Here is a 21,664-nt window from a genome sequence, read left to right on the forward strand (position 1 = left end):
ATCCTTGGAGTTACCTTTGACACCTTTTTCAATTTCAGTTCCCATGTCTCCACCATTTCCTCAAAAATTTCCTCCCGCCTTAGAATCCTCAAATGTCTGGCTGGCACCAAATGGGGCCACCAGAAGGAGACCCTCCTCACCACCTACAACACCCTCCTCCGCCCCATCACCACCTATGCCTGTCCTGTTTGGTTCCCTAACACCTCCAAAAACAACATTGACAAACTCCAAGTCCTCCAAAACCAAGCCCTCCGCATCTGTACTGGTTCCACTAAAAAATCTCCTATCAGCCACCTCCACCAAGAAACCAAAATCCTACCAGTACGGAACCACCTTTCCCTTTTATGTTCCCAGTACCTGGCCTCCTCCCTCCGTCCCTCCCATCCATCCTTCCACAATGTCACAACCCCCCCTGGCCCTAGATCCATGTTCCTTCCTACCCTACAACCTTTTCTTTCACCCGACAACACCCTCCTTCCTACAAACTACAAATCCACAATCTCCAGACTCCACACCTCTGCTGTTACCCAAGCCATAAATTCCTACCCCCCAAATCCTGTCCTCAAACACGCCCCCCCTGACATCAACCCTTCCGAGACCCAACTTCCCAGGCACTACAGAACCATCCTCTCCCAATTAAGATCCAACTATTGTCCTAAACTCCAAAGTTACCTCCATTCCATCAACGCTTCTCTTACCCCCAACTGCCCATCCTGTCCCGCCAATCCTACCCCAGAAACTGTCCAACATCTCTTTTCCTGCCCAAATAATCCCACAAATCTCACTCCTATGGACCTTTGGCAAAATCCCTCCCATGTAGCTGCCTTACTCTCCACCCATCCAAGTTTCACTAGTCTTCCTCCCCTCCTCCGCCCACCTCCAGAGCCCCCACCATAAGCCCCCCCCCCCCACCATCCTTCTGATGACAACCCGGACCGGAAACGGACAAAGAACAGCCAATACAACAACAACATAGTGGTCAAATTTAATCAAACTTAGTCTATCTTGGTTTCATGTTAAAACAAGGATGACAACATCCATAAAAGCGAAGCTCTGAAACGGTAGGACAAACGGACGTTAACACTTGTATAATGTCAGAACTGAAGAATAATCAGAATGCGAATGTATAAGAGTCAAAGCAAAATTGTAAGTAAATTTGTTGAATAACTGCTTGATACAGGAGAATGATTATGGACATACTTACATTTTTAGGACTTGATTATAGAGTTGCTTCGCTTATAATATTGTACTTTGTTGTCCCAGGAATCAGTATTCCAAAAATCAGACCAATCGGATAATTAGGTCACATATAAATTTGTTGTTAAAAATTTAAAAAAAATAACATGTTTAAAATAGACGTACGGACATTCTTGTAATGATTATAGAGTTGCTACGCTTTCTAACTCGTACCTAACTATTACAGGAATCACCATGCAAAATTTGAAATCGATAGGACAATTTAACATGCCTAAATTAACGAAAAAAGCTCCTTAAAAAAGTAAAAAAAATCAACATGTTTAAAATGGACGTAAGGACATTTTGGTAATGATTATAGAGTTGCTACGCTTTCTAAATCGTACTAAACTACTAAAGGAATCACCATGCAAAATTTGAAATCGATAGGACAATTCTAACATGTCTAAATTAACGAAAAAAGCTATCCGTGACGGACGGACGGACCGACCCTAATTATAGAAAAGCTTTGCTTTTAAAAAGAGCTAACTTTAATTTTTACATATTTAAGATTTAAAAATATTCACCAATATTTAAAACCTTAATATAAAGTTTTGAAAACCATAAGTAGTTTACCTTTACAAAATCAACCTGTGATTTAAAATTTTTTAAAAAAATAAGAAACCCCTAAAAGTAAAAAAATGTACAATCCTTTATATCATACATATCATATTTAAAAATCTTAAAGTAGCAATTAATAATACTTGCTTATATATTATTTTCAATGAAATTTATGTATATTATATAGATTTAAATAAATCCATTAAAAATTTATGAAGATATACAATGACAATGTTAATTGAGGTCATATTTATTATTTAACTATTAACATGCTATTTTGCATACAGATTTATGATTTAGCAGATCTAACAGTAACAAAATGTATATCACGATATTATCACAGAAAACGTTTATATCAAACATTAATTTAAAGAGAAATATATTTTTTCTTCTTCTAAAATTTGAAATATTTAAGATAAAATAAACCAATAACTATTTTTCTTTTTTCTAACTTTGAATGAATTAACAATTTTATTTATTAATTTTAGTTATTATATTTATCACGTTTGGCTGTACAGTTCTATTTTCCCAGGCCGGTCAAACCTAAAACAAATTATTTTAATTATATTTCATATAAATTATTCAAAAGGTAATTGATACATATTACCTAAAATATAAAAAGAGAAACAGAGTTATAAAAAATATGTAAAAAAAAACAACTAATTAAAATTAAATTAATTTGTTATTGTATCATTAACTTATTTGAATCAAATTCAAAACATTAATTAGACCACATTTTAAATGATCTATTTCAACTTTTTTGAAATTTTTTTAACCCTATCTAATCATAAAAATGTTTAAAGACTTATAATTAGTTTAAAATTTTGATTTGCAAAAACCTCTTAAATCCTTTGAAACCTGCAAGGGGATTTTCAAAACTTCTGGATGCTGGCAACCCTGCTCGAACATTATTCCTGAAAAAAAATATTGAAAAATTTTGGTTAAAGGTAAGTTAGGGACAATATTTAATTGTAAAGGTAATGGTTAATTGAAAGGTATTTTAGCTCAAATACCCAGTAAGAATTAGACTGATGATTTTCTTCGTAAAAGAGACCATAAATTATGAGTATACATAGTTGAGGTCTGTTAATTTATGTAGATTTATGAAACCTTGTTCATGCAAGCTATAGCCCAGTTAACAAAAGACAAAGGTTGACCTATAGAAGCTTTAGGTTGACCGATTTTATAAAGGTATTTGTGGGTTGTACTTGTTTAGGTTGACCTACAGAAAAAAATCGGTCGACCTTTAAAAGTTATTTGTGAACTGGGCATATGATTTATCCTTAAGTTATTATAGTAGACAGTCAACCATTTGCTTACAAGACCTTTAATTAGTAGTACTAACTTAATTGTTTAAACTATCTATTGTTATGATGAAATTTTTAACTTCTTAATACAAATACCAGTTAAACTACTACACAGTTCTTGTAGAAGCTGAAACAATTCTTCCATTTTTTTATTAGACTAAAAAAACCTCATCATTGCTATTTATCTCTAATTTGAAATTTTTTGTTCAAATTCTCTTGGTAGGCGGTGAGGCATCGCTGAGAGGTGAGATTTCATCCTTTTAAGTTCATTTTGGAGTTTTCTTTTGCAGGTTGTTTGGACAAGATGGTTTTCTCTTAAATTGGGAATTACTTTTTGAGGATTAGTTAGTAATATCATTCTTTCCTTTACTTAGAGAGTACCCCAGCCATCCCTATTTTTATACTTTATAGTTAGTTCGATGTCTTATGAGTAAACAGACCCATAAGCTAACAAAGATGACAACATCCATAAAAGCAAAGCACTGAAACGGTAGAACAAACGGACATTAATACATTGTATAGTGTCAGAACTGAATAATCATAATATAAATGTATAAGGGTCAAAGCAAAATTGTAAGTAAATTTGTTGAAAAAAACTGCTTGATTCAGGATAATGTTTATGGACATACTTACATGTTTAGGACTTGATTATAGAGTTGCATCGCTTATTACATTATACTTTGTTGTCCCAGGAATCAATATACCAAAAATCAGACCAATCAAATAATAAGTTCACATAAAAATTTGTTGTTAAAAAAGTAAAAAAATCTAAATGTTTTAAATGGACGTACGGACATTTTGGTAATGATTATAGAGTTGCTACGCTTTCTCAATCGTACCTAACTACTAAAGGAACCACCATACAAAATTTGAAATCAATAGGACCATTCTAACATGCCTAAATTAATGAATAAAGCTATCCGTTACGGACGGACGGACGGACGGACCTACCCTAATTATAGAAAAGCTTTGGTTTTAAAAATTTAAAACATATACCTAAAGAAAACAACATAGATACCACCGCCAACAATCATACCAAGGAAGATCATTCCAAAGGCTAAACCTGCCATTGAACCTAAAATAGTAAAAAAAAATAATTTTCATAACAATTTTATATTGTTGTTGTTTTTGTATTGAAATTTCTTCTAATTCTGCCTTTGGCACTAGAGGTGTGTATATAACATATAAATTCCTGCATCATGACCTCTTCCCTCTTAGAAAAAGTCAGGGAAGAAAAGGGGTATTGGACTGTAAATAACATGTAACACGGATACACAAAATTGTTGCAACTGGTTTTCACATTCGCTGGATAATTATATCACATAAAAATTTGTTGTCAAAAAAGTTAAAGATAAACATGTTTAAAATGAAATGACGGACATTCTGGTAACGTTTATACAGTTGCTACGCTTTTTTAATCGTACTTAATTACTACAGAAATCACCATGCAAAGTCTGAAATCGATAGGGCAATTTTAAAATGTATAATGCTTAATGACCTACCCTAATTATAGAAAAGTTTCACTTTTCAAATAAATAGAATTATCAAAACCTGATGAATATCCTTGTTTGTATGTAATAGTGAGACCATTATCATGTAGATTACCAGGTCCACCTCCATCTACATCTATCTCCATCAAGCTTCCGGACATTGCTAAAATAATAATTGGTAAAATTTGATTTTTGTTATCTACAAAGCCTATGCAACGGCCATGTCAGGTTATCAAAATACTTAACAATGACTAACTTAAATTATTGTTTGTTTGCCTATGTTGAAAATCATTTAAGTGGATTTTTTGGAAGAGTTAATTAAATTATTTTTAACCTTTTTCCTCTTATTCATTTTGTATTATATTTACTGATATTTGTGTTGTTTCATGTATTTACTTTTTCTTGTTTTAACTGTATAGAATCTTTTAAAATATTAGTATTGAATTTTTTCTTCAAACTTTTCAAGTTTCAATTGATAAAAAATATGGACATACATACATGTTTATACGTAGTGCAGCAATATTATAAAACTAAATGATTAACAGTTAGGGAGTTGAATCATTTTTTATAGAAGCAGAAATATAATCTATGATTATGGTTTGGACCCTCTAAAACTGTAATCTACCTTTCCACTTTCCCCTCTCTTGTTGAAGATATCTTCAACGCCGATACGATTTTTGAAATGTAAGATTCCACTTTTGTCTCTCTTGGTGAAGATATCTTCAACAAGAGAGACAAAAGTGGAATCTTATATTTCAAAAATCGTATCGGCGTTGAAGATATCTTCAACAAGAGAGGGGAAAGTGGAAGGGTAGATTACAGTTTTAGAGGGTCCAAACCATAATCATAGATTATATTTCTGCTTCTATACAAATGGATTCAACTCCCTAACTGATTAAGTAGAACTTTACTGGTCTATACAATTTGCTTCATGTGTGGTTGCACGTATGAAAGTCAAAATCATTTATTATACAAAATATTTGTTTTAATTTTTTTGTCTAACCTGTCATTGTGTAAACATTATTTCCAGAACCAATATCGAAGATAGTAAAGTTACCAGCATCAACTGCTTGCTGCAAGTTTGTCTTTACATCCTAGAAGCAAATTTTATTATATGAGAAAAAATGCAAATTTAAGTATGGATAACCTAAGAAATTTGTTTTCTGGAATTGTCAGAAAGGTAAGGATAAGGATTCATAGGTTGATTTTCTGGAGGTATCTCTACCCCCTCTGGTAGTGGGGGAGGTGCTACAACTGTGAACATAATTACTATATTTGAGTAAGATATTCTGGGGGTATCTCTACCCCCTCTAGTAGTGGGGGAGGTGCTACAACTTTGAACATAATTACCTTATTTAGAGTAAGATATTCTGGGAGTATCTCTACCCCCTCCTGTAGGTTTGGAGGTGCTACAACCTTGAACATAATTACCTTATTTAAAGTAAGATATTCTGGGTGTCTTAACCTCTTTTCGAGGAAGCTTTGTGTTTATCAAGTGCAAAATTAATTCCTTACCATTATTCCAGAATTAAGCGCAAATGTCGTCTTTTTTGACTTTCCCTTCATAAAGTGACGCAGCATGGATTGTTTATATGCGCCCACGTTTTTCACTTTTGAATGAGATATGAGAGTGTGAAGATTTCGGAGAACAAAATTGGGCCTATCATTGGTCTCATAGTGTGTGAACGACCCTAGTATATCAGGGATTTGAAACCATAAGAGCTTCAGGTAGAATTTGTTAATTTTATAAGGAAGAATGGTGTATAGGACGATTATATGTAGTTTTAAAAAGGCTTTAGCCAGCTAAGCATGAAACTTAATTATGATTAATATATGTTTTAGTAATTTTTATGTGCCTTATTGTTGCATTTAACAATGATTTATTAAACCAAATAATTTTCCTTTAAAGCCAAAGTTTCCAAAGATCTTACCGTAGAGAAAAATGATTTTTAAAAAGCAAATAAGATTACGTGGTTATAAATAACTGGAATTATGAACTAATTGATATTGTAATTTCAGGTCTTTGAAATAATTTCATCAATAAATCTATATTCAAACCTGCTGTTGAAACTTGATGGTTCCTGGTATTGGGGGTTTGTATGTTCGCCAACTGATCTCGTGAACTTCCCGCTAATTCGGAAGTCAAGCTCAACCAAAGTGTCATGGTTGAGACACTGGGGGTATCTCTACCCCCTCTGAAAGGGGTTGAGGTGCTACAACTGTGAACATAATTACCTTATTTAGAGTAAGATATTCTGTAAGTATCTCTACCCCTTATGGCAGGGGTGGAGGTGCTACAACCTTGAACATAATTACTTTATTTTGAGTAAGATATTCCGGAGGTATCTCTAAACCATCTGGTAGTGGGGGAGGTGCTACAACTATGAACATAAATACCTTGTTTAGAGTAAGATATTCTGGGGGTATCTCTACCCCCTCTGGTAGGGGGGGAGGTGCTACAACTGTGAACATAATGTCAAACTTGTTTTCTCCTTCATACACAAAATACTAAAATAAATTTTTTTTATTTAAATGAAAGGTTTTTAATTAAACATTTTTTTTATCAATTTCTAAAAACCCCCACATTCTAATAAATGTATGTTTTGAATGGTATATTGTAAAATAGACAATTGAAAATACTATAAAGACTATAAAAACTTTCCTTAATCTTAAAAAAAAATAGATTTTAGGAATAATACAGTTTTGTATAAATTTTCAAGAACCCAAATTTTATAATCTTTACCTCAAAGTTTTGAAGTCTGATGAGAGCAACTTTGCCATAGACAAAGGTAAGCAAATGTACTTCTCTTTTCAATGCAGCTTCAAATCCCTGAAATTATTTACATTTAGTTTTTCTTCAGGAAAATAAATTTGAATTTTTTTATTTTTGTCATTTTTTCAGAATAGCGAATGATATGTCATCACTTGAAAATAAGTTGTAATATTTTCATCATACTCATTTCATATATCCTTCTATAAAAGTAACCAGGTGTTCGTCTATGGGTTCTATATTATAATAAAGGTTCATATAAATTTAAAAGTGAAGGTTTGACTTCACCTCACTGAACTCCATCCCATTAAATTATAAGAGTTCTGGAGAGGCATAGCAGCTAGTATCTATGATAATTTGATTTATTGTATCATAAAAAATTATTATTAAAACTTACGGTCAGATCTGCCTCCGAAGGAAGTGGGAAGGTGATGGAGAGTCTCATTTTCTCATCATCTTTGTAACAGGATGTAATATCAAATTCCTTGTCAAAATTATTGGAATTAGCATGGTTTCTACCAGGGACAAGTGGCAAAAATTCTGGCATCGAAAGGATCTTTTGGAACCCACTTTTTTGTATATGCAAAACCATGGTTACCCCTAATTTTTCTCAAAAAATACATACATGCAAATTTTTTCAATTTGAATATGGCTAGGGTAATTTTATATTATTATTAAAGTTTGTGTAAATAAGTTAAGATTTCCTTACATTAAAATAAAGAAATCTATGTATGACTAAAGAAACCCTAAGTCTTAGGATAGGGTGCAAAATACTATTTTGTCTTTTTTTTCAATTTTTTTACAATTTTTATCCACATAGTCAACATTTTCTAACATAATTGTATGCATTGCACCTGTTAGTAAGCCTGGTCATTCTGTAAATAATGAATATACCTGTAACATATCATCATTGCTGGTGAATCCTTGAATATTGTAAGTCTGAACTTCACTCCATTTTATTTGCTAATAAAGATAAAAATAGATAATTATTGATATAATTGTAAAGTGCAGCAGGTACTTAGGAGTAATCTGTTGTAGTTCTACGGTTGTGTGGGGCGTAATTTCGACATTGTTAATTCTTCTCCTATTTTAATAAGGTTCTTAAGTAGTCCAGCAATAATAAACAACATCCTTATCATAAAAGTTACAGGATGTCTTTGTGTCAGTGAGTGTGTGTGTCTGTTGTCTGTAGCTTAAGATCTCGATAACTACTCAACCGATATGGTTCTTTTCAATTAATTTAAAACAACACTTAACCTTCTACAGTTTAACATTTCAAAATATATTCTTAAAACAAAAATATCTTACTATGTTGTTCTGTGGATAAGTCACGGTCTTCAGAGGAATAAATCCATATCCTTGAATAAATTCATTTCATGAAAATAAAATAATAACAAATATAGCGGCATTCTGCGTTAATGCCAATTAAAGGTTTGAAAATTAGCCAAAATAAGAAAACTTGCATTAGTTCTAGTACTCTAAGTCAAGGGTAAAAAAGTAAAAGTGTCTCCTTTAAAAAGGGTCAATTACCACGTTAGGCCAAACTATTACGATTGACGTCATTATTATGTCATAAGAAAATCTGACATCAATCATTATCATCGTAGTATCAAAACAAAAACAATTATGTCATTAACAAGTAGAGCTTTGATTATAGTATTTAACACAAATACAGTTTAAATTGAAAGAAACCTTAAACTAGATACATAAACTTATTGTACGGAAGTGGTGGGAATGCATAGGAAGCTAACCATTGAGTTATGCGTAGTGAGTCACCAACGCATGAAAGAACAAGTCTTAAATTTAGGTACTTCAGTATTATTGTTAAAATAATGTTATGCCACTAATAAAATTCTTAACTAATAGAATCTTACTTGCGTCAACACTAGCATAATTGGCGGAAGCAAAGTAAACCAAAGTTGTCAAGTTTTTGTCATTATCGCCATCTAAATAAATTTATAGTTTTTAATCGCATCGTATTATAGACAGCTTTCTGCGGATAATAAAACTATTAATGATAATATCAATAAAGGTTTTGTTGGCCCTGATAGTACGAAGGCCCAGGCTAAAAAGACTGGAATTAATTCTACTATTCATAGAAAATCGTCTATAATACGATAAGATACATTATTTTTCAGCATGACAGAGAACCTTTTATAATCTAGCGGATATTTTCGGTTTCAAAGCCAAACTTGAAAACAAATTATTATTTTTAGTATTTATGAAACGAAACGTAGCTATTTTATAGTAATATTTGTTTTTTCTAAAAATATAAAATACAGAATGTCATTTAAAATCCAAAAGTTTTGATAGATTATAGAAAAATGCAAACTTTTAAAAGAAATTTAAATTTTTCCACAACTCTTATGTATTACAATATTTTTTGCAGTTTAAAATTTATTTAATACCTTGATCAACGCTAACTGTGGTGACCCATTCGTCCATTAAGATCCCTCTGTCGTAAATCTATATTGACAATAAAAAAATATTTATATTCAATTTATTAAAGATAAGATAAAAAACTTTTCCTTTAAAGGAGATACGGAAAGTGTTATGTGTGACGTCATAAAAATACTTCTAAAAAGGAAGGGTGAGAGGAAAAGTAGGAAATAATTAAGACGTAATTATATGACGTCAAACATAACACTTTTCGTATCTCCCCTTTAAATGAATTTCAAAATGATTGCAATGTCAAGTAAAATCTGGAAAATGGCAAGGAGCGTTGATTTTCAAGGGTTAGTTTTCAAGTAGGCTATTTTGTAAGAGACTTGTTCATTGTTTATAAACAAAACTAAAATAAGTGGTTACCACCCACAAAGGTGCTAGGGACGATGTCCCTTTTCTAAAAAAATATGGACCAAAGAAAATATTCTTGAAAAACCACAGGATCGTGGATTTATATAATCATACCTGTCCGTTGTATGCAAACTTTCCGTTCATGTGAAAGTGGTGGATAGGGCTAACCATTACAATATGTCCATGTTCATCTAAAATATTTAATAATATACATTTTCGTCTGTGAAAAGAATACTTTTTAATAGTTAATTTTATTAGAAATAAAAATACTTTGGTATTTTTAAGATATACTCTAATTCTCAAATGCTTTGCTAAAATCAAGATGTCATGAATATAAACAAATACACCCAAAAATTGAGAAAACCCAATCTGTCCCGATTTTGTATCACTTTGAAAAGTGCGATTCCAGTTACGTCATATACGTTTCGGGAGAGAAAAAGGGAAGGGGGGAAGAAAATCTCTTCAAAAGAGATGGGAGTAAAGGGAAGATATTTTCTTCCCCCCTTCCCTTTTTATATGACGTCACAGGAATCGCACTTTTCAAAAGTGATACAAAATCGGGACAGATTGGGCTTTCTCCCAAAAATTTAACCACCAAAATGATTAAAGTCCTTCCACAGATTACGACGTCATACGATAGAATAACCAATGAGAGACCAGCATAAATTTTACCATTGGTCAATTACAGTGTATACTGGCCTCTCATTGGCTATTCTATCGTATGACGTCATAATCTGTGGAGGGACTTTAATCATCTTCTTTAACCATACTAGTTATGTAGGTATGTAACGGGTGTTAAAAAAACCATTGCTCGCTATTTAAACCGTCTTGAGGACTTAAAATCTTGGAGATATCTATAGTTTTATAGGGCATGTTAAAACCTTTCTACAGACACATTAACCAGTTTTCTAACCCAACGCAAATCCTTGTTAATTTGGCATAAAAAAGCCAGACTCACCAAACAGTGAGACATGACGGCTTTGTCTATTCTAAGTTTTCAATGGTTGACAGGTCTTTTTGGCGCAAATTTTTTGGGTTAGAATTGCGTTTTTCTCATGTTATTTTTATTTTACCTATTTCGACATTTCCATCAGGGGAGAAGGGATCATAAGTCAATTTTGAAATACTACAGTTACCAATCAACTAAAAAGAAAAATAATTGTGAAGATGAAAATTGTTTTTGTATAGTATTGTTTTAAAATAAAGATTAAGCTGTTTAATATTTATCGAAAACTCAATTCAGGGCTACGTTATACCTACCTTAACCTAACCTATGCTACATTAAAACTGTGCAAAAAAAACCACCAAATTTTTTGTTGAATTTATCAGATATTTTCCCAACAAAATAAATAATGCTGGTACACTTTCTTATGCTGTATTATCTACTTTTAAAAAATTTCTAACTAAAATAAGCAGAATAAGGTAAAGAGAAGTTTGTAAGTATACAAAAAGAATGTACCACATGATAAGTTATGCTTTATGTAAATCCACAAATATGATTGAAAGGGTTCTATTCAAAACTTCAATGTTTATTTTTTGTGAATTAATGACAACTATAATGTCACATAGAAATAAATTCTGATAATTTAAAAAGTTCTCCAAAAACACTAAGTAAATTTTGATTATAAATACCTCATCTATGACAAACTTCATACCAACATTAAAATCCATAATTTCTCTTACATTATGCTCATCAGCTGAAAAAGGGGCCTAAAACATAAATATTAATATAAAATAAAACAAATATACTATGGTAAAGAGCCAAAACTTTATTTTTAAAATCGCTAAACCTTACTTTAAAAAGAAAAAATAATGATATATGTGCTTGTCTGAGACCAAAATAATCTAAAATATCTCCCCTCTCAAACAGAGTCTTTATTTCTTATTATTTTCTAAAGTAAAGTTTAATATTACCATTGGATTTGATTTGTTGTAGGGCTTGTAATCAATTCTGCTGATGTTGAAATCCATATCATACCTAAAATAATAAAGTGAAAAATTGTATTCCACTAATAAAACTACTTCACACTTATTTTAAATCTATTTTAAAATATACGGTGTGGGGGGTTACTTGCTGGACCGACTAGGCATTGTTTTAAACATTGTATGTATAGAATAGTAATGTAGATCATAACCTATAATTATATATTTTTTGAGTAAAGTTATTGTAATATTTGATTTAAAACAAAGAAATGAATTTAGAATCTGAAAAATAATAAATCATTACCACTCTGTTCTTGCAGAAATAAATTTGCGTGGCGCTTCATCCCCAAGTTGATGCACAAAAACTAAAATATTTTCAAACATTATATTAAAACTTTTCTGTTATCCTCAGGGATCTTAAGGGATAAGACAATGGACGATAGGTTGGTGTACAATTATTATGATGAACAAAATTAACCATTTGTTGGTTAAGATTATTGGTTGAAATGTTTGGACACTGTTTTAATCAACCAATCAAACTTTGATAAAAGTTTTAAGCGAATAATAATAACAAAAAATTTTATTCTAATTTCCCCTCCCTTCATGGTAATTTTAGATTTTTAATTGATAGATAATTAATTTTTCATGTTTTTTTGTTTACTTACGGTCTCGGTAACCGCTAAACCCATTCTTCTTTTCAGGGAAGCCTAATATTGATTCTGATCATGTATGCATTCATGTTTGAAAAGGTAAATCAACCAGAATCATACCAGGCCTCCCCGAAACCAAAAAAATACAATTTAAAGATAGGTACAATTAATTGTACATATCTTTAAAAACTAGTGATTCGTTTGTTTTAACTTTATTCAAAGCATAGTTTCGGTCTAAGGTTAGTTTTTTGCTAGTTTTGATGATTTAAAAATATAGAAGTTTTACCTAATTCAGATCCAAATGTGTAGTGTTTTGGAAACAAGTTTGGCAGCTAGCAAAAGAATAATTACAGAAATCTAATCTAATGATATTATCATTTGTTTAATCATACACAGAATTTATTTTAGCCTTTGCAAAATTGACTGGCTTGGGGTTTTTTAGAAAACATATTAAAATAAATTTCAAATAGAGAAATCTTGGAGTTTAAACTATTTTGAAAGAAACCAATAAATTGAAATTTTTTGGATCAAAAATAAAATAATTTTAAAATGTATTTATTTATTGTGATTATTCTTTCCGGTAGATCAGCTTTTCTTCCTTTGCAGTGAAGCATCCTTGGTGCGTTGTAATCTTGTTCGGGGCTTTGAACCTAAAATAATCATAATTGGGTAATTATTAATAATCACGCAACCTTTTGAATTGAAGGAATGTTTTTGAATTGATGCTACTCATAAAAAAATTAAATTTTGTCGAGTTATCAGTCCAGCATTTTCAAAACATATTATTTGCTCAGGAATAAGGTATAACCAACAAGCGAAATAAGGATAGAATAATATTTGGGAGACAGATGGAAAGGTCGTCAATTCTACTCTGTGTTGCCCCCCAACGATAGCTAAAAAACACGTAAGGTACCGAATTTTTTTCCGAATTAATTTTATTGTTGGTATAAGCTGTTAATTGCTAGCCATATTTGTCTCAATGTTTTCTCATTTCATCGTTTTCCCTTAGAGCATCTAGTAGGGGGGGGGGGGGGGGGGTTGAGGTATCCCCACAAGCAAGGGCGTTCAAGCTTTTTGATTTAGTGGAAAGGGGGTAAAAAATTAAATAATTAACAACTTTTGTGGGGTAATCTTTAAATCATATAGGCAAGGATTTCCAAGCTTTTTTATTTTGGGGGTGATCACCCCTTTATACCCTCCCCTTGGACATCACTGTCCACAAGTATAAGTAATTTTGTTATTGATTTAACAGCTCACAGATCCTGACAACCTGGATTCAACAGGCCGGTAAGGTAAGGAAAGTACTAATTATAAAAGAAAATATTCTTGCTAATAACTTTGTAATTTGCATAGTTAATTATTTTTAAAAGAAACCACTTACAACAAAAAAGTTTTGATAGTCCATCTCTAAATGAATTTCTGTGGCTCCAAAACTTCCCCAGACTTTGGCGGCAATGGGAACAGAGGTACCCGCACCCCCACTACTCACCCAGTGATCCAAATCTAAAAATAATGGCAAGGATAACAATTGCAGCAGAAATGCAATTCATATTATAGAAAGTAATTTTGCTTTTTGTCTGTTATTTACTTCTTGCTAACCACATAACCTATTGGATTCTCAATTTTATGGGGGTTGCACAATTGCACACAGCTACCCGAATGATTACAGATTTTTTAAAGGATGGTTTTAGGCTATTTACCTGCCAAATCTCTCAATTGGCACATAAATCTTTTTGATAATAGGGGCATAAATAAAATAATATTAACCAGTAAAATATGGCATTTCTTGTTTCTTTATTGATAACGATGTTAAGATGTAAATTCACAATATATTCAGAAGAAAATATAGTTGCCCTCAATAATTATATCAATTGACTAGCCGAAAAATTGGAAAGTTTTTTTTTACTTTCAAAACATTTAAACGGTTCATAGTTAATGATATCTTAAAGAACAAACAAAAATCGTATTACTTTATAGCAGAACTAGCGGCTGACTATTGCATTTATGGGCTCTTATCGAAAGGGGTAAATGAGAAGGGGGCATAAAAATAGCCTAAATAATCCTGGGATTTACCTGAAGATTCCCTAAAAGGAAAACATAAGTTCAGTAATTTTATTATTATTCTTTATTATTTTAAACCTTACTACTTTATATAAAAAAGATATCCCAAGAAATTTGCTTGAATTATATGAAAATAATGAATGTTCAGGCTATCCAGTGAAAATAAGAAGCAGATAAATTTGCCAATAAAGCTGCAGTCATAAAATACAAATGACCATTGATAGGCCAGTTTATATTAAACAATAGTAAAATCAAAAATGTATACTGGCCTACCATTGGTCATTTGTATTGTATGACGTGATTTTTTGTTGAACACAGTAATAGTGTCTGACTGATTATGACGTAACAAAAAAAATAGCCAATGAGAGGCCGTTATTGACCAATGGTAAAATTTATAGTGGCCTCTCATTGGCTATTTTTTTTGTTACGTCATAATCAGTCAGACACTATTACTGTGTTCTTTTTTGTTAGGTACTATAAGCAGCTTCGTAAATATAGTTATAACTGACCATTACACCATTAAAGTAAACACTAGAAGGTGAAGGGGTTAAATAATGGAATGTCCTCATCCCAAGGACCTTGTGCCGACTCTCAATGGGGTCTTTGAAAATCAACCAATAGTGTCAGGAATCTTAACACAGCTAAGTTGCATAAAACAATTTGCTAGTAGACTAAACAGGTCCTTAAGTGGGGCAGGTAGTTTTCTGTATACACATCTATATTATAGATCTGTTACCTGACCAGTAATAGAGCATCTCCAATGTGGCAGAATCATTATCAACAAGTTTGGTCGAGTATTCTTTTACTGCGACACCTGGAACAAAAATCATGGATGTAGAATACGTGAATATTATAACAGGGATAGAATAGTCGACAATTTATGTTGCTAACATGGACAACACAAAATGGTCAGTTCGTTCCCTAAGTAGGAGGGGATGGGATTGAGTGAAAGAAGATGGGGGGGATTATTATTTTAGCCAGCTACAGGTTTCACTTTCTTAGAGTAAATGAAAAACTGGTCTAAGATGAAAGTAATAATAAATCCATTTCAATAATAAGAATCTTACATTAATTTGAAAACATATAATAATTGAGTTGAGGTGTTAAATTCTTTAAAAAAACATATTAAAAAGTAAAATAAGTAAGTTGCTTGGTGGGCTTACAAACCCTACCTCCCCCCCTCCCCCACACTCACTCTTATTTTAGAATGATTTAGAAATAATAACTTTTGCCTCACTAAAAATTATGTGAGGCAAAATGCCAAAAAAGTTTTTTAAGAATTCGCCACAGTTTAGGTTATATTGGGTATGGCGTAAAAAAACTACCCCGCTCATGATTTCCATTTTTTTTTCAAAATTAGGGTTCTATGCTTTTCAGGAACTTTAATGGAAATCCACTGTTTAAAAAAGTCATTGTCTACCTCTGATAGTAGTAGTTTGAGTAAAATTCCAGCAATGTTCTCCATGAAGCATAGCTGTCACACTGAACTTCATACAATCCTTGGGGTCCTTATCCTAAATACAATATTTATTGGTCTTTTGTAGCATGACAGACATGACACGACGGACCAAGTAAATTATATTATGGATGCTCATTTATGAAAGGAATTTGAAAAAAAAATGTAAATGTTATCTTCAACAGCAACCAAGAAGTTCAATTTTTCCCAAATCTGTACTATAGTGTAACTTCTTTACTAAATTTATACACAATACAGGTTGATGAATATACAATAATTTAATTCTGTTTATTTCATATATTATGAAAACGCAAACCGGGTTCTATAAAACCCGGTCTCCAACATTACATCTGTAATGATTTGATATAAAGATGTTACCATAACTAAATTTACCTTACAAAATACTCCAAAGATAGATGCAATACCTCCATCCTGAACTACACTGTCGGCAACACAGTACTCAACTGAGAAATTCATTTTAATAGCGTTTTATTAACAAAGGTCGTATTTACTCTTTAAATTTTCCGCCATCTTTCTTATCAATCAGGAACATGCTGGCTTAGAGATTGACCAATGAGAGTTCAGTTGTTAAAATGGTAATATTCTTGAAATTGCTTATTGGTCTGTCTGTTTCATAAGTTATGTTCTGCTTAAAGAATTTGTTAGTAATTTGTGCAATTCATAGCAAATAAATAGACTTCAAAAGACATTATATCATTGTATCGAAAGAACAATAGTACTCTAAAATTCAATACATATTAAATTTTGTAAAGTGAATTGATAGGCAACAGACATTTACAATTAAAATAGCAACTTGATTAATTTTTTTTAGTTCTTTCAGGTTAAAATTAGCTTTAATTCACTTACTGTTTGCTGTATTTGATTTTACATGTGTAAGAAATCCTTCAAAACCAGAGAGACGCTTATTGTGAATAACCTTCTCAACAGTAAACACTGGCTCCCCTGTTGACTCTTTTACGAACTAAAATCATGATTATAATTTAATACACCTATCAAAAGTTTATCTGAAGTTGATAAAAGTCTGACTAAATGCTTAGAGAGTGAATTATGTTTTTTTATACTTAATGACTATAGAGGTCTTTAATAATTTTCTGGTGAAAGGGGTAAATCCTCAAAGGTTATAATCAAAGAAGGAAGTAAAGCTTCTAAATAATTGTGTCAACTTACATTTTGTTCTGAGTAAGTCATAATATAACCAGATTTTTGTAAATCATCATAGGACTCATCCACTGATATAGAATGTCCCTTCTCTACAAATCATGCCACATCACATCAGGTGCAAAAAAATATGCGAATTTATAAACTTGCTCTCTGATTGGTGACATGTTCAATTATTTAAATCTTTCATTTACAATTATAAACTTCTCTGATTAGTAACTCGTACACAGTTTTAAAATTTGCGCTCTGATTGGTGATACACACATGTAGTAATTTTTTTCTTATTGGATGAACTTCTAAACTTTCTCTCTGATTGGTGATATGTACTCTCATTTAGATCTCTCCTATTGGCTTAAATTCTTAACTTGCTTTCTGATTGGTGTTACTTACACTTATTTAGATATTGCCTATTGGTTGAAATTCTAACCTTGCTTCCTGATTGGTTTCACATAAACTTAATTTATTTTTAAGGGGTACAATATAAAAGTTTGAACATATTATTTTTGAAGAAGATGTGGTTTTCCTTGAGGATCTTCAGTAGCTCTAAGACCTGGGATATCATGACAGTTCGCGCATGGAAACATGCTATAAAAGGACAATCAAGCTTTATTGAAGTTCAATAATAACGGATCTTGGACAAAGTAGCTTCGGACAAATTAGCTTCGGACAAAGTAGCTTCAGGACAAAGTAGCTTCCGGACAAAGTAGCTTCAGGACAAAGTAGCTTCCTAAGAAAAGTAGCCTCCACTGTTAATAAAGGTCATGGCCGCAGCGCTCGGCCCCCTGGCCTGCCTAGCCGCGGGCGCTCGGCTTCCTAGCCTATAACCTAACCTAACCTAACCAAAAAATTGTAAAAACATTATTAAAACTTATAAAAACAATATTAAAAATTGTAAAAATCTATCAACCACTTTTTGCAAAATCTACAAAATTCTAAACCACCTATGTATTATCAGTTGATGATATTTTTCTTAAATAAATGTTCTGAGGCTAACATAGGTTAGGTTAGGTTAGGTTAGGTTATAGGCTAGGGAGCCGAGCGCCCGCGGCTAGGCTGGCCAGGGGGCCGAGCGCTGCGGCCATAACCTTTATTAATATTAGAAGCTACTTTTCCTAAGTAAATGTCCTGAAGCTACTTTGTCCGGAAGCTACTTTGTCCGGAAGCTACTTTGTCCGAATCTACTTTGTCCGAAGCTACTTTGTCCAAGATCCAAGAATGTATGTAGGTTGATTATAAAACGAACAAAGGGGGGATAAGAAACATAATATAATTTTCTAATAGAAAAAGAAAAAGTGAACAGAAATGTAATGGTAAAAAAGTCTAATATGGTCTAACAAATTGTAAAAAGCATAATTTTTCCATGTAGCCTATTATGTTCTAAAGTAAACAACAAAAAGCTTTCTCTAAAAGTTGAGCAATTTCTTTTATTTACGTTTTAATAACTTTGATTTTACCTTCTATCTACACTTCTGATGTTATATTGCAGAGTAGCTTTGTAATAGGGGGGCAATGGGGGCAGCTGGCTCGTCTCTCCCTCCTTACATTCCTATAAAATACGAAGCTCTTTTTAGTGATTATAAAAAAATGACGACGTACTATACAAATGCACAATGATTTTTTATATGAACTTTAAAAAGCTTCCTAAAATACAGATTAAATAGCTACCCTATAATAACATTTCCAATGTGGCTTGCAAACTGAATAATATCCGCTGGATTATAACTGGTTTTAGCCATACTGAAAAATCATATATCGTATTGCATTACAGAAAATTTTCTACGAAAATAAAATCATAATTTTAATACCTTTCAGGTCATCCTTTTACAATTTTAAAAATCAGCTGGAAGGCAAAACCTGACCCAAATATGACAATCTCTCTTTTAAAAAAAAAAATGTCAAAGCATCTCAATGGGTTTAGATTTGAGGCTTAGTCGCGGCTGCCGAGCCCTGAAATTAACAAAAAAAACAGTAGGAATTTCCAAATACTTTTTACCTCAGTCAACGCTGATGTAGAAAACGTTAAAATAAGCCATAAACAGGCTCCTTTGAACTTCATTTTGTATTATCTAAAAAGTCTGAAAAATATATTTGATAAGCTTGAAAACTTTATACAATTACTCCCATTTAAATAGCCTAAAACCTGCTCAGAACAAATTTAAAAATTGTATAACGATCGGTACAGTCAATTAAGACCACTAGGGAACATACAGAAATAAATCCTGATACTACTTTTAATTTTAGCTTTAAAATAAAAAAGTAAATAAAAAAAACAATTTGGGTGCCAAATCCTTGTGTGTGAGTAGAGGTACCCTCCCCTAAAAACATCATAAACCTTCTATGTAAGCTTCATAGAAAAAAGAACCATATCAGTTCATGAATTAGCAAGATCCGGACAGAACGACAGTCAGACATCCTGTTAATTTTTTATAAGGGTAAAAAGATAAGGTCTAATGTGGAAAACCTTCAACCTAAAGAATCTAATGAAATATAATAAGATTTTGATAAACAAATTAGAAAATAAAACTTATAAATGAATATCTTTCTAAAATTAAACTGTGGGTAAAATAAATAATTTGTAGGCGTTTATTGGAAAGGAAAGATAATAAAATGTGTGATGATATATTTCAACGCCAGATCCATGATAGACCACAAATTATGTATTTAATTTTTATAAATTTATATAAACTTATTTTTTATTTATTTATGAAGCAAATAGAAAGGTAATTGTAAGTTGACTATAATTTATACTGGTACCCAAAGAATTGAACTAAACCGATAATATTTTAATTTAAAGTATAATTGTTGCTTTATAAAAAAAATCTTTGAAATTCACCTAGCTTTACACATTTTAGTCACTTATGTAGATTGATTATTTTATTTTTGTTTTATAATTAAACACACCCTGCCTTAACCAAATAAAGGATGAACAAAAATTACCATGAAAACGGACAATGTAGCGTTCAAATAGGACCTAGTGCCAAGTAGAATCCATTGAGAATGAAATCCTAGCTGTTCCTTCTTGGCAGATATTTCAGTTTTAAGATTTAAGGTACAAATCACTAAATTTGCCTAATATACAAGGCAAATATACCTTTAATACAGGGAGATTAGATACATTTTTTCTTTAAATCGCGCTTATGAGGACACTTTTTGAATCAAATAATATCTTAGTCATGTAAAATCAATGAAGCAGTTGTGATTTGACTCGAATCTGGTTATCTTGTCTATGTGTTTTACTTGTTTTCTTAATAATCTCCAAAATAGGGCATAGAATTCATTACACAATGTGTATACACTTAGAATAGAGATGTCTAGAGAACACCTCTGTCAATCAGCCAATAGGATAACACTGGAAGAACAATCTGGCTATGTTTTTTGTAGAGATGTGTACAGATTTTGGCTAAAAAGAGCAAAATGTTTTCATTTTGTTTGCATAATGAGTCAGCTATAAAAAGTTGCATATCTTAGGATAAAGCTTTGCTTGGTAAAATCATATCCTGTAAAAATATATTCCTGCATAAAATGTAAAATATAGACAAAGGATATATAATATTAAGTCAACTATGAATATTGTATTATTGTTGTATTTCTTAGGATAGATAATTCAGATTATGGGTTCAGTTTGACAATCTAGATATACTATACTGTTTGGTACAAACCCCTCTCCCTAATCCTTGCTTATAGGGAAGCTTCGGATTTGGCAATATTTATCTTGAGATGTTCAGTAAACTTAATGTAACAGAACAAAAGTTCTTGGCTTATATTCATCAACCTTAAGGAGTTAATCTTCAAAATCTCTGATTGGTACCAAACAGTTAAAACAGGGAAATGGATTTTTGGATGTCTGAAGAACTAAGATAAGAAGAATCCTTCTCCTCCATCAATAGTTATAATCATATTCACACTCAGCACAAACCTTAGGTTCCACCAAGGCAGTAAGTTTTTATTAAGTATAAAGCTTTACAACAGCCTAAAGCAGAAGAGAAAATGAAAAAAGAAACATTAACTTGAAGGAAACCTCACAACAACAGAGTAGTAGACATACTTTAATTCATAGTGAGCAAAGGTACATTTTGTACAATTAGAATTAGACTTTCATTATACTGAACAAATTTAATTTAGAAAAGCTTCTAAAAGAAACAGATTGATTACAAATTATCACTTAGCACTTTTGAAATATTTCAAAACACAATATTAAATCAATGAAGCCTGGATTATCATACAGACAAGGAATCAAA

At 31.7% G+C, this 21,664-nt stretch overlaps 2 protein-coding genes across 4 annotated transcripts in view; one reads left to right on the forward strand and one right to left on the reverse strand.

Moving 5' to 3' along the window:
• LOC145326131 (transient receptor potential cation channel protein painless-like) overlaps positions 1-2,339 on the forward strand; it is a 33,471-nt gene extending 31,132 nt beyond the window's left edge. For both annotated transcript variants that reach the window (XM_080169249.1, XM_080169250.1), the window contains exon 26: positions 973-2,339. The gene's annotated coding sequence lies outside the window, so the exon portion shown is untranslated. The remainder of the gene's footprint in view (positions 1-972) is intronic.
• LOC145326130 (uncharacterized) lies at positions 2,029-19,513 on the reverse strand. Of its 2 annotated transcripts, none has more exons than XM_080169248.1 (28): positions 19,420-19,513; positions 18,881-18,972; positions 17,950-18,011; positions 17,436-17,518; positions 17,115-17,229; positions 16,641-16,711; positions 16,212-16,305; positions 15,528-15,605; positions 14,112-14,233; positions 13,309-13,380; positions 13,017-13,062; positions 12,385-12,445; positions 12,072-12,135; positions 11,790-11,867; positions 11,231-11,300; positions 10,272-10,348; positions 9,770-9,827; positions 9,236-9,307; positions 8,670-8,719; positions 8,256-8,324; positions 7,759-7,845; positions 7,335-7,421; positions 6,989-7,099; positions 5,595-5,685; positions 4,653-4,754; positions 4,098-4,176; positions 2,653-2,708; positions 2,029-2,337 (listed from the first exon to the last, which is right to left on the reverse strand). In XM_080169248.1, exons 1-28 carry the CDS (start codon positions 19,480-19,482, stop codon positions 2,315-2,317), a joined length of 2,133 nt encoding a protein of 710 aa, XP_080025374.1. In that variant the 5' UTR covers positions 19,483-19,513; the 3' UTR covers positions 2,029-2,314. The 2 variants fall into 2 exon arrangements, with proteins under 2 accessions (XP_080025374.1, XP_080025373.1); XM_080169247.1 differs by having other exon boundaries at positions 2,634-2,708.
• Between the last annotated feature and the right edge of the window lie 2,151 nt (positions 19,514-21,664).

The sequence above is a fragment of the Acartia tonsa genome, chromosome 8, assembly GCF_053477335.1.
Source record: "Acartia tonsa isolate MP-2025a chromosome 8, ASM5347733v1, whole genome shotgun sequence".
Classification (NCBI taxonomy): domain Eukaryota; kingdom Metazoa; phylum Arthropoda; class Copepoda; order Calanoida; family Acartiidae; genus Acartia; species Acartia tonsa.

Excerpts from the sequence above, each read along its gene's own strand:
- LOC145326130 (XM_080169247.1), bottom strand. The coding sequence starts at position 19,482 with ATGAAGTTCAAAGGAGCCTGTTTATGGCTTATTTTAACGTTTTCTACA. Across the intron at positions 17,230-17,435 it reads TGACTTACTCAGAACAAAAT|TTCGTAAAAGAGTCAACAGG; the intron begins GTAAGTTGACAC and ends TCATGATTTTAG. Across the intron at positions 8,720-9,235 it reads TTATGCTAGTGTTGACGCAA|GATATGGATTTATTCCTCTG; the intron begins GTAAGATTCTAT and ends AATTTATTCAAG.